Source organism: Aythya ferina (assembly GCF_964211825.1).
Source record: "Aythya ferina genome assembly, chromosome: 5".
Lineage (NCBI taxonomy): Eukaryota > Metazoa > Chordata > Aves > Anseriformes > Anatidae > Aythya > Aythya ferina.
Genome location: NC_140301.1, coordinates 27,906,468 through 27,919,549, shown reverse-complemented (window position 1 = coordinate 27,919,549; position 13,082 = coordinate 27,906,468). Strand labels below are relative to the sequence as shown.

Genomic DNA, 13,082 nt, shown 5'->3' with positions numbered 1-13,082 from the left:
TGGAAGTGTGAGAGGTGCAAGATAACCCCACCTTGCTCTTTGCCCTCCAGGAATCCATGGAGAAATCAGGTTACTTGCTGAAAATGGGCAGTCAGGTGAAGATGTGGAAGAGACGATGGTTTGTTTTAAGAAATGGACAAATCATGTACTACAAGTCTCCGGTAAGTCACTGAGATATGTTTACTCATGTGTGAAGGCTCAGGAGGAAGGCTGGCTGCAGAATGAGTTCCAGATTGGTAGCACTGGCAGATGGGGCAGCCATGGACAAGCTTTCCCCAAAATGCCCTGTAGAGTTTTGTGTCTGACCCACAGGCTCAACCATAGATTCTGTGCTCAGGCAGTGAAGCTTTTTGTGGTGGCAGTTTCCAGGTGTTGAATGGTCGTTCACAAAGGCAGAAGTTTGACATCTACTGGTTAACTTTGTACAGATGACATAAATATGCACATTTATTTAATGCTGCAGTTAGATACTCTGAGACCCATGTAATTTCTTCCTACTGAAAGAGTTGTTGGCTTTTCTTTCCCCAGAGTGATGTTATCCGCAAACCACAGGGGCAGATGGAGCTGAATTCCTCGTGCCAAATTGTCAGAGGTGAAGGGTCCCAAACATTCCAGGTAAGCATTGCTTTCTCATCCTGCAGATAACCACGCGCTTGATGGCTGGGTGATTGAGAGCTTATTTCAGGCAGAGTAGCACTGTACATCTCAATTGATAAAAGCTAACTTTATCTGGCTCCTGTATTTGTTGGCACCAGCCAGGCAGTTAGCTTTGTAAATAACGGGGAAATTATAACCAAAATACAGCTTTTTGACATTGAAAGAAATTCTCCTTTTTTTTTATTTTGTTTTAAACTGTGGCACTTTCTTTTTGCAGTTGACACTGAGAGCTTAATATCTGTGAGAAAAGTTATTCTTAGAAGAACTAGAGCTAGAGCATACATAGGATCTCCTCTGCGACACTCCTCTCGCAAGATCTCCAGACGGATCTTGCATGTGTAATCTAGTGAAAGATGTCCCTGCCCATGGCAGGGGGTTTGACTAGATGATCTTTAAAGATCCCTTCCAACCCAAACCATTCTGTGATTCTGTCTGGAGGATCTGAAGAAAAATCTAAAGCTTTGGATTGCTATTACAATTCAGTTTCCAAAGCATTAGAAGTTAGCTCATCACTGGGCTTTTAAGTCATTATTGTTAAAGAACACTGTAAAGGAGTCACTGAAGTTTCTGTCATACTCTGACTGAAAGGCACATGGCCTGGGCTGTGAGCTACCTTCTGCTTTTATGATATCGAAGTCGCTAAGGCTCAATACTCTTAAATCCAGTGTCTTGCCTCTCAAAGAGTAACGAACTATTTAAGGCAAAAAACAATAAAATGTGAAGGATGCAAAAAGTATTTCTGCAGCCACCTTTAAGATGAAAAAATTAGCAGCAGCACTGAGAAACAAGACAGTTTGAGAGAGCCGCAATACCCAAGATAGCCCATGGGAATTTGTTTCATCTCTATGAGTTCCAGATCTTTCATTTGGGCATTGAGAGTTAGCAGCTTTTTTCTTATAACAAAAAATCTCTCCTCAACCACCAAAAAATAGTCTGTATGGGATAATGAGACTCAGCAGCTGAAGAAAAAAATGTCTAGGTATGCAGATTTATAGTTCCTCACTGCTTTTCCTTCCAGCTCATGACAGAGAAGAGAACCTACTTCCTGACAGCAGACTCCCCCAACATCCTGGAGGAATGGATTCATGTCCTACAGAGCATCCTTAGAGTGCAAGTGACCAGTCCTGTTGGTGTTCCTCACAGTGATGCTAAACCTACTGTGAAAGGCTGGCTTACCAAGGTAAAATACTGCTTTTGACTTTATTCAGTTTACCTCAGTATTGACAGTGTACCAGCCTCTTGGTTTGCACAGTAAACGTCAGCAATAAGTTAGTATTTCAATACCCCCTAGAAGAATGTGACAAGAAAGTGGCAGTAATATGACAGTATTCCTCTGCATGTCAGAGAGGAAGGTTTGTATAAGTGATAAGGAATAGGACAAACAAGGCTACTGAGAGATACTGACTTTGTCAAATAGTGAGCAGTAACAGATACATAACTTATGTAGGCTTTTCTTCAACAGAACTCACAACACTTCAGAGTTTAAACAAACAAAAACCAGGAAACTGTTATGTGTCACATTTACCTGATCTGAACTTGTGGATATAGGAGAGTTTCAAAGAAATGGCTTATATGTTCTAATAAAGCATTTATTTCCAATAACAGACTGCAAGCGTATAAAGTACAGTGGCTGGAAATTAATCTGTTTTATGCCATTTCCATACATTATCTTCCACAAGCACCTATGTCCCATCTACTTAGATGGGATGTACCTACCTGCTTTTGGAAGTGGGGCCCTGTGTGTTTTGAGAGGAGCTTATATTTACATACAACAAATAATATATTGTAAAATAATTGAATTGAAAATAGAATTTCTAGAAAATTGTGCCAGCAGTACTGCTGATGTTAAAAAGAGTATGTATTTCTCTGTCCTCTGTATAGGTCAAGCATGGTCACTCTAAGCTGGTCTGGTGTGCACTGATTGGAAAAACTTTTTACTACTATCGAAATCATGAGGATAAGGTAATTCATTTTCCCTTCTTATTCTTGAACCCTTCATTCCCATTTCTTATGAAACTTTCTTTCCTTTTACTGCTTCTGCCTCTACCGCTTCAAAACCTTCCTTGGTTTTACTTATCCCTTTCTAATAGCCTCTTATCCATGAGAAGAATATATTATTTCTGAAATAGTTAAAAAAATAAAATTACAAAAGACTCAAAAGGCAAGTGACTGCTCTTTCTGAGATCAGTATATATCTTGTTTCTCATTATCTACATTTGGCCTTATGAAAGCTTTCAAGCAGGCTGTTTTATACAGTAGCCAGTATATTCTGCATACTGTCATGAAAAGGAGCAACAGCAACATGGAAAGAGGAAGGTCATTTAATCAGTTCTTCCATTTCTAGAAGCTTGGCCCAGTGTTCCATTATTTTGTCTAAACCCATGTTTTAGCGTATCAAGGAATACTGTGACTCATATTTGGGATTGACCTTCAGGGCTAGCACAGCAGATACTCTCTATGTCTCAATCTGCCTCTTTATGTAATTTTAAAAGTACTTATTTTCCAGTAGAAAATAAGACCCAGGTCAGGACCCAGTAGCTCAAGGTACTGAACAGTGGACCATCAGAAAATACATCCTACATTGGAAAGCCAATGATGTAAACACAACTGATAAGTATAATGAGAGGAAAGCAATGATTTATGGGAAAGATCATATTTTTCATTTGCATGTTCTCATTCTGACCTGTAGATGCCCCTGCAAGAAATGTGGTAGTACCAGAGTTTTAAAGTACTTTACTTGAACAAGGAGAAGGTTCTATAGAAATGATATAAGATGTATATAAGACATGTATATATATATATCATATATGTATAAATTATATAAGATGATATATGATATGAAATAACTAATAATAATATTAGTTAGGCAGTGAATTATAGTTAGTTCCTTACATTTTACAGAACTCTAACATTTTGAACTGTGTTTTCTATCCCAGTGTCCCTGTCCATATATAGATATTAACTGTACTTACCTAGCTTGCTTCCTCCTTCTAGTGTCCCTTAGGACATCTGCCTTTGCGTGAGTCCAAGGTGGAAGAAGTGGACCGTTCCTGTGACTCTGATGAAGATTATGAAACCACTGGTGGAGGACTTCTGTCATCCCACTGCACTTTGGTGATTCACCCACAAGACCAGAGTCCCACATACTTACTTATTCGCACAAAACATGAGAAGGTAAATATGGCAGTCTTTTTGGAGAGCAAGAGTCTTTTTGGTGTCAGCCAACAAATGGGGAATATAGGCTGAAAGTCTTTGTAGAAAACAAGATCCAGGTTGACCCACACTGTTTTCATCCTTATACCTAGAATACCTGGCTGTACCATCTGACAGTAGCAGCTGGTAGCAGTAATGCCACAGTGGGAACATCATATGAACAGCTCATTGGAAAACTGTTGGATGCAGAGGGAGACCCAAGTAAGTAGAAACCACAAACTGTTTTTCATGGTAGCAAAGCATAAGGAGGGATAATTTCAATCTTCCATTTTAATCCAGCCAAAGGGGAGGAAAGGGGATTCTCAGTAGAACAGCATGATGTACGGCATTAAACCCCTACTTTCCGCAGTAACAGCTTGAGAGGGTACAGGCATTGTAGTGAAGTTAGACAAATCTGTCACATTGTTATGTTGTTTATCAAAGCATCCGAATCTTCTGTAACGTAAATTAAATTTAAGAAGTGAAGCTTTAATTTTTCCTGTAATGGTCGGTCATGATTTTCCTTTTGTGGGAATCTTGATTGTACAAACACATGCTTTCTTCTGAGTGAACACACTGACACTTGCCTTCACATCTGTTCTTCTGTCCACATGCATAAACCCTCACACATAAATCCATACTTGTCTGTTCCTCCTCATCTTTAGTATTCACTCATTTACATATGTTTGTGCACCATGTTCTCAAATGTGTCTTAACATGTGCATTTGTACTTAATACTCTTTCCTGCACATACACATTCCTACACCTGTCTGCAAACCTTACTTAGAGTAGTAATTTGTGTTAACAAAGATCCCCATGGCATGTGGGGTGCTTTGCTCCCAGGGTGCTCTACCAGTTCAGCAAGGCTCTTTTTCAACATGGGGACTGTTAGGTACCTTCTGTTTCTGACACTGCATGTTTTTGCCTCTTTGCTGCTTCAGATTCTCCTCTATGGAAACACCCTATGTTGTGCTACAGTAAGGATGGCTTGCACACATCCCTCACCACTCTCCCATCTGAGGCTCTGCAGACTGAAGCTCTGAAACTTTTCAAGGTACTTAGAGACATTACACAGTTTTCAGCTACTTTGCTCAGTTGTTGGGGAAACAACATTGGTCATATTGTTGTTAGTCTCAAAAATTAGTGTCACCATTGGTTGCTTTAGACAGGCCTGCCGGGTCATTTAATTACAATAAAACTGTCAGACCTAAGGTGACACCCATTCTTGGAAGTTTAACTTCTCCTTGTAGGTAATCTGGAGCTAGAAGCCATGTCCCACAAAGGTTGTATGCTTTGACGTTAGCTGTACCTTCCTCTTTCCTCTCTAAGAGCTGGACTGACAGTAGGATCTGCAGTAAGACTGGACAGTCTTAAGAAAATAAAGGCAGACGTGGAAAGCAGGAAGCACATTTTCCTGATTCTCCTGCTGATTGTGAGCTCCTCAGGCTGGGGAAGGTTAAGTAAATTTCCCAGTTGTCACAGCTGTAAAGAGGGAGGGATAACATTTTAGTATTTATTCCCACACACTGCTTTAAGGGTTATTTAGAAGAATTGTCTGTAATGTGTTTTGGAACCTGGGCTGGAAAGCACCAGAGAGGAGTCCCCGTATTAACAGCATTGATTAACTTCCCTATTTTACAGTCCTGTCAGCTGTTCATCAATGTCCCCGTGGAAGCACCCTCTGTTGATTATCATGTGTCACTTGCCCAGACAGCACTGCAGGTCTGCTTGACACATACTGAGCTGCAGAATGAAATCTACTGTCAGCTTGTTAAACAGACAAGTTGCCGACAGCCCCAGAACCACTCAGTCATTCAGGTGAAGTCTTCTTTGTCACTTCTGTTCTGTAAATACTTCCTATTTAATTCCATGTTTTTAATAATTAGCAACGAGGCTAAAGATATGCTGGAGAATCTTAATGCTTGAACCGTGTGCGACTCTATAAAAGGTCACTCATGGAAGCATTAGTCACCATCCAACATTTTGGTTATAGTGTTCTATTAAAGAAAACAGGCAAGAAGTACAGAACAAGAATGATGACCAGTTTTATGTTCACAGTGCTGGCAACTCCTGGCTTTATGTGCTCCTCTGTTCCTGCCACAACATCACTTCCTCTGGTACATCAAACAGCACTTCCAGCGCCATGCAGACCCCAGGTAAGTACTGCAACATTTTCTTTTGCTAAGCTGATTGCCTTCTGTCTCCACTACAGAAATAGATGGAAACCAGTTTGTATCTCACCTGCAAAAATCAGTTGAGGGAGCGGATGGAAGGTTTCTAAAGGTATCTAGCTGTCCCCTTCAGTCATTCACACTCATTTTGTCACTTACATTAAACTAGGTCACAAAACTAGCAGCAGAACTTTTTGCAGATGCAACTGGAGCTACCCAGGGAGTTTTAAAAATTATTTTTATTTATTTGCTGATGCAATTAATTTCTTTTATTGATAGAGTTACAGGCTAAATTTAGAATGAATTTTAGGTGATTACATTCTGCTGTCTGGTTAGTAGGCATACTGACAGTGCAGAAGTCAGGCAGAGAAAAATTCACCATAAAACATAATGAAAAACAAACCTGAAATACATTATTTTTTTCTTTTTTTTTTTTGTTACCTCCTCAGTGTGTTACACAGGGTAACATTTTCCCCCCTACAAAAACAGTGCAAGATCATTGTGGCAGCAGTATGCTCTTTGATGTTCATGCTGTGCTCTTTGTGTGTTTCCATGGTGATCTGATCTTCAGCATGTCTGACTATGTCCTTGGCAGGGTCAGGGCTAGAGATGTCTAGTTGTCTGTTTGAACAGTCTGTACTCAGAAATAGTAAGAAGAGTGGAGTGGTTTCATATCGAATATACACTTAAATACTCAGCCAGCATATGCCTTAAAACTCAAGCTAAAACTGTCCTGGTATTGAAAAGGGGATCTGTGTACTCCTTCTATCAAGCGGATTTTATTTATTATTTTTTTCATGCTGCCTCCCCTTTGCTATTTCTTCTCAGAAGTAAAGCACAGATGTGTAAAACAGCTCCTCGTGTTCAGGCTGTCTCCCCACTGCCTAAGGCAACACATTAGGGATATTCTGGCTAGTACTGGAAGCCATCTCTTCAACCTCATGCATTTATCAGCTCCCAAAATGGCCCATGCAACTCAGCAGTGGAGCTGCTGTACTACCCCTGAGGACTATTCCATTTCATAAGGATGTGCTGAGCTCTGTGAAACTGAATTAATACATCAGCTTTAAGCATTACTATGCCAACAGTCTGCCATGTTATTAGTCCAGGAGCACCTTTATCAACAAATATCTTCAAACAGAAGCAAAGAGGAAATCTGTGTATACAATCCAGCAATGCAACTGTTTTTAGGGGTAGAAACAAACATACAGAAGTTGCAGCAAACTGCGCTTATATTCACCTGTAGTTTAGATAAAATTTAGAGCAGTTACTAAATGAGACCTAGATTAACTCCTCCCATCTGGCTTTAGGAATATGCAAGTCTCTCTCCATGGAGCAGGCAAGGCTGTTTCGTGACCACTTAGATGCAGATACTCTTTCCCTGCTTCACACAGTAAATGATGCTAAGATATTTACATTGCATATTGCCTATGATCTAGATTTAAGTAAGATCTTCATTCTAGATTTTTTTTTTTTTGAAAAGTGACATGGAAGTATGTATCTAACGCTCCACAAGTAGGGCACTGTTCTAGTCATAAGGTGCAGGGCTCAGGATCATTTGGGGAGAATTTGGGAGCCAGAAGCAACGGCTTCTCATTGAAGCAAGATTCTCCCTTGTGAAAATTGTTCAAACATGTTACTGGGGAGGCAAGCAGCATCTTGCTACAGAGAAAAGCCAGAGCTCCCGACTTCCGTGTTGCTTGCAGGGATTTAACTGGAGATTTAATCAAGCACTGAAATCCTGAAGGCATCTTGAATGGAGTTGTCCTCCCCACTCCTCACCTACAAAGTGTTAGCACTGTTATAAATCCTTGGGTTACATTCAATTTCAGAACTTATTCACTATATGCATTGTTAACGTTTTTCCTACAGGTGTTATTGACCTGCCTGGTTTTAGAGATGGATAAATCTTTTTGGTCAATGGAGCTCTCTCTTCACTATGTAGTAAACTAGTCATATTAGTAACTGTCCCTGTACTGTATTGAACTATGAACAAATCTGAGCCTGCTTTGAATTAAAGTTGCTATTGACTGGCAGATTGGATTCATATGTGAGAACTTGTAATTTGTCTAACCATATAAATTGATAAACACAATTTATATAATCCTGTTACTGAATCTAATGCATTAAAATCTATGATTAGTTCTTATTAGGACTTGACATAATAGTAACTAATTTCCTCTGGCATGACAGTGAGGGCAAACTACTTGGTCTTGTTTCAATGGATATTATGATGGCAACAGGGTACAGAAGAGGAGGCTCCTGTACTATATCTGGTCCACTAAGAAGCAGGGAATACTCCTGTGCTTCCCAGAGGGTTTGTAGTCTACCTTAATTTCACAGAAGGGTGGAGCTCGGGTTTGTTTTGTAGCTTTTCACTTGAGCTGTTAGTCTGTTGAAATGAACTAGGATATCTACACAGAGATGTATCTTTGCTTGAGCAAAAAATTGAGGAGGAATGCTTTGTCACAGCACGGAAATGGATGTGAGGACAAGGCACACATAGAGCATATGTTTGTGACTTATCTCCATCTCATTGCTTAGGAGTGAAATAGGCAAGTATGCCATCTACTGCCAGAGATCAGTGGACCGCACTGTGCAGACTGGTGAGCGAGAAGCCAAGCCCTCACGGATGGAGATTGTGTCCATCCTGCTGAGAAATCCCTACCACCACTCACTGCCCTTCAGCATCCCAGTGCACTTTATGAATGGAACCTACCAGGTGAGCCACTGCAGCTGCCTTCCTTCTGGGCACTAGAGGACCTTAACCTGCCTCCTTCACGTGAGCAGATAGCATAATATACCATAGTGTTTATAGTGTTTATATGTATCAGACTTTTAGAGAGAGACACTATTCCTCCTCCTTGCCATTTTAGCCATTCTTCTTAATAAAATCAAAGGAATCCAGTCCCAGCCATACAAGTCAGAGGAAGAAAAGGTAGCTGGGAAGAAAGAAGAGTCATTGCAAGTGTCTTGGTGTGAGAAAGAATGTAATGTGAAAGGAGACAATATGCATGCAGTCACTTATGGTAAATTGTGAGACACCACTCTGTAGAAAACCAAGCTTCATTAGTCGTGATACTCATCAATGTCATGCTTTTTGAAAGTTATACTCAATTAGCTCCTATTGCATCGCAGGTTGTAGGTTTTGATGGCTCCTCAACAGTTGATGAATTCATCCAGCGGTTGAACCAGGAGACGGGAATGAGAAAACCATCCCACATGGGATTTTCTCTGTTCACAGATGATCCTTCTGGCAGGGATTTGGAACACTGTTTGCAGGGCAACATAAAGGTAATTTTTTTTCTTCCTTTGCTACATGTAGCATACATCTTTGAAGAGCTGCTAAATGACTACTAAATTTTTCTTAATGCAGATGAAAAAGATCAAATGCATGTGGGTCTTGCCTATCCAGATTAGTATTTAGAGATGAGATATTAATATCTTATCTCAGATCCTAGTTAAGACAAAGCACGTTCTGTTTTAATAGGTGATAAATTGGTATTTTTTTTTTAAAGGCTCTAACTCAGATTTTAGCACATATTAAAGTTTAATTTGTCTCAACCACAAAAATAAAACATGACTGAGCTAGCTAGCATGATCAGATATCACAACTAACATCAAGGGTGACACTCCTAATTGAGACAAATTTATGTTAGGCCGTGGATCTCTTGGCACGTCTGTTTAAATCTTATCTATTGGATTATTAAGTATCTTTCTCCTTGCTATCTCCAAATAACTCTGGCTTTTCTTGTTGATGAGTGTTCTTAGGGGAAAAAGCTCTACTGAGTGTGCCTTCACTTTAAAAGAGAGGAGTGCCTAGATCAAAGGAAAAGGGAAAGCGGTTAAAGTATTAATGCATCTTTCATGTGGAGATTTTTACTCAGGCTGCAGCTGGGTGACTGCCTTAAGTATGTGGACTAGTGGCTGTGAATGAGACACATCAAATTTTGGTACTAACTTGGGAGAGGAATTTGTTATACAGCATTGATGGAGCAATAGTGGCAGTGATGACTTTTAATAGACCCTGATATCTACAAGGGACATAAAAATTCACCTTTACACAGTGTAAAATTTCACATTCGGCAACACAGGGAGAAGATGCCAATAACTTTAAATTAGATGGTTTGAAGAGGAAGCTACCACAAGTAGCTTAAAATGATACACTTTGCTTTCATGGCCTGTTACAGATCAGATGATCTGGCGCTTTCCTGGTAACTGAACCACTGTTTGGGAGATATTAGAGTAAATGAAAGAATCTGAGACAAGCAGAAGCATTGCTTTTAGTCATTATTAACAGGTTATTATTTACTCGCCAAGGCAATTTCAACAGCTTCTTAAGAGAAGATAGGATATCTGATTATGTATTTCATGTAGCTTCTTATGTTTACATTTTTTTTATTGAGATGCCATCGAAAGAGAACTAGGGACCTTTATGAGATCAACTGTGAAAGAACCGGAATAACCTAGAGAATCTGAATGGAACCAAAGAGTTTAACCATGTTGTTACTACGAATATGTGTGACGTATGAAGTTGGAATCTAAATCCAAATGTTCCCAGAATTTGGACATTCACACCCAAGGGCTTCGTTCAGCCAAGTATGCATACAGCTGCCATTCAGAACATATATGACTGTTTTTGGTAGGCTCAGCAGGGCACTTTTGAGGCAAAAAATCTTTCCTATTAACTATGCTTTGGTTCACATTGTGGAGGTGTTTTAGCACAAACTGGATTTTTTTCACACTAAACATGAGCTGGAAGATGTGATCCAACATAACGGGCTTTCGGGCAATTTGATCAGACTAAAGCTAGTCCAAAGGAAAATCTCACATACTGTGGGCTGAAGGTCTTAGGAACAGCCGTCTCACTGTGCAGATCTGCTCCTCCTGGGCTACATGACATGCTAATGCAGGCATAACCACAGAGTTGGTACCAGGCCAGAATTCACTCACAGATGTCCCCCTGCAGATCTAGTGATGGAGGTTTCTGTTGCAAAGCTTTAATTTTTATATACTATGTAATAGAAAAATGAATCATTTTGTCACTCTTGGCTGCGTTTATGCTGATCCCATCTATTTCTTTATCTTCTATGTTCCACAGTACTTTTTTCACCTTCCCCTCAAGCCTTGACTACACGTTTCACCTGTTTGTCTTTCCTTTCTCCATAATATTTTTTAAAGATCTGTGATGTCATTTCCAAATGGGAACAAGCCTTAAAAGAATTGCACCCTGGGAAATATGAAGGTGGCACAAGAATTGTGAAATTGACCTATAAGAACAGGTATTGTGCTTCCTTTGTTGGCCTCGCTACTGCTGTTAATTAAACACTCGTAGACCACATATATCTCTGTAGATGGCCGGTAATTTATAGCACTGTTAGTGCCAAAAGTATTTTAGCTAAGATGATGTCAGATCCTACATGAGATGCAGTGACTTTTGTCTATGTGTGGTATGTGTATACAAGAGGGTATATGGTCTAGAGGTAAAACCCAAAGCACTTTGCAATAGAGGAACAGAATTAAAATGGGCTAAAAACTAGCTACTTGGCACAATGTCATTTGTCTAGATCCTAAAATGTAATTAAATAACATGTGTTAGGTGAGAGCAAGAGAAACCTGGGGGAATAATCACCAGTGAAAATGAAACTTGCAATTAAGCAAGGAATTATGAAGTTGAAAAGGATACAAGAACAACACTCTAAATGGCAAGAACTTTAAGGAGACATGTAGTAGCAGTGCCTAGACTTTATAAAGAAAGAGATAAATGTTCAATCTAGATGATGAGAGATAACAGAGGAGAAAACCATGAGACACAGGTATAAAGCTAAAACTGGAACAAGTTCATCATTTATATTAGAAACAGGAATTCTGAATTAAAGTGAATGGAGAGCTGTGCATGAGAACTAGTAATGGCTTTCTGCCTGTGAATTCTGTTTGGAGGCGAAACAACCCTCCTCCCCCTAGATTAAAAAGCCACAAAGTTTTGCATTGAACACATGAAGATTTTGGTGACAGTAGTGGTGAAAATAAGCTTCTGTGAGCTTTGAAGCAGAAATTATTGCTTTTGACTCAAAAGTATTTTTTCAGGAGTGAACCTTTGCAATATTATTTTGTTGGACTGGAATGTGCTTAGACTGTACAGCAAGGATATTTTGATAAGGTCTTTCCAAGGTTGGTCTGTTCTAACTGCAAGGACTCTGATAAGATGTGTAAGGTCACTTTGGTCCTAATGGTGTTGTGAGTTTTGAATTGACATAAAATAATTAACTGAACCGCTAGAATTAGTATCTTGTGTGGCACTGTGGAATATATCATCATAGGTGTAGCTTTAAAATGATATTTGAAGTAGATGGTATGGACTGTAATAGGTATGCGTGAGGAATGGTTTGGGGAAGCATTCCCCCTGCTCGTATTTTCAGCCTGCATTAGTCATCTTGCTGTACCAGGTCAAAGAAATTGAGCTTAAAGAGAAAAATCAAAGCTTCCTAGTAGATTTTTTTTTGCAATAAAGCCTGCTAATTGGGTTTCTTATTTCCCGCTAAAACAATTTTTTTAAATAACAATCTCAGAGTAAGCACTCAAAACAGAGTTGGTAAAAAAAATAACAAGTCTGCAAGGCCACCATGTAGAAGTTTGTACAATTCTTGCCTTAGAGCAGAGAGAGTTCTGTATTCTGTGATAAGCACAGAAGGCCATCTCTTAAATACTGCCTGTCTGTGCTTGATGGGGACAGACAGACACTAATCACCTATAATCCTCTACTTTTTAGGCTGTATTTTCGGAGCCAAGCCAAGGGTGAGACAGACCGGGAGCGGTTGCTGCTGGCCTTCCAAGTCAGCAATGAAATAGCCAGTGGAAGGTTTCCTGTTAATAAAGAATTAGCTCTGGAAATGGTTGCTCTGATGGCTCAGGTGAGCATTATTACGGGCAGAAGTCATTGTTTCTTGGTCCTCTAGAGAGTACAGCTGTATGCTGAATGTCTTTGAGTAAGCAGCTATCTTTTACACCAAGAGTGATATTTCTTACCAAAAATACGGTCTGAGGTGTACCGTGCCAAACGCA

General features: G+C 39.7%; 1 protein-coding gene across 4 annotated transcripts in view; it reads left to right on the top strand.

Moving 5' to 3' along the window:
• The window catches only part of PLEKHH1 (pleckstrin homology, MyTH4 and FERM domain containing H1), a 49,328-nt gene that overhangs the window by 28,101 nt on the left and 8,145 nt on the right, over positions 1 to 13,082 (top strand). For all 4 annotated transcript variants that reach the window (XM_084519463.1, XM_084519464.1, XM_084519465.1 and 1 more), the window contains exons 12-24: positions 51 to 161; positions 529 to 615; positions 1,676 to 1,837; positions 2,539 to 2,619; positions 3,652 to 3,831; positions 3,963 to 4,071; positions 4,791 to 4,903; positions 5,491 to 5,667; positions 5,908 to 6,005; positions 8,565 to 8,742; positions 9,159 to 9,314; positions 11,202 to 11,302; positions 12,790 to 12,931. In XM_084519463.1, coding sequence (XP_084375589.1) covers positions 51 to 161; positions 529 to 615; positions 1,676 to 1,837; positions 2,539 to 2,619; positions 3,652 to 3,831; positions 3,963 to 4,071; positions 4,791 to 4,903; positions 5,491 to 5,667; positions 5,908 to 6,005; positions 8,565 to 8,742; positions 9,159 to 9,314; positions 11,202 to 11,302; positions 12,790 to 12,931 — 1,695 coding nt within the window. The remainder of the gene's footprint in view (positions 1 to 50; positions 162 to 528; positions 616 to 1,675; positions 1,838 to 2,538; positions 2,620 to 3,651; positions 3,832 to 3,962; positions 4,072 to 4,790; positions 4,904 to 5,490; positions 5,668 to 5,907; positions 6,006 to 8,564; positions 8,743 to 9,158; positions 9,315 to 11,201; positions 11,303 to 12,789; positions 12,932 to 13,082) is intronic.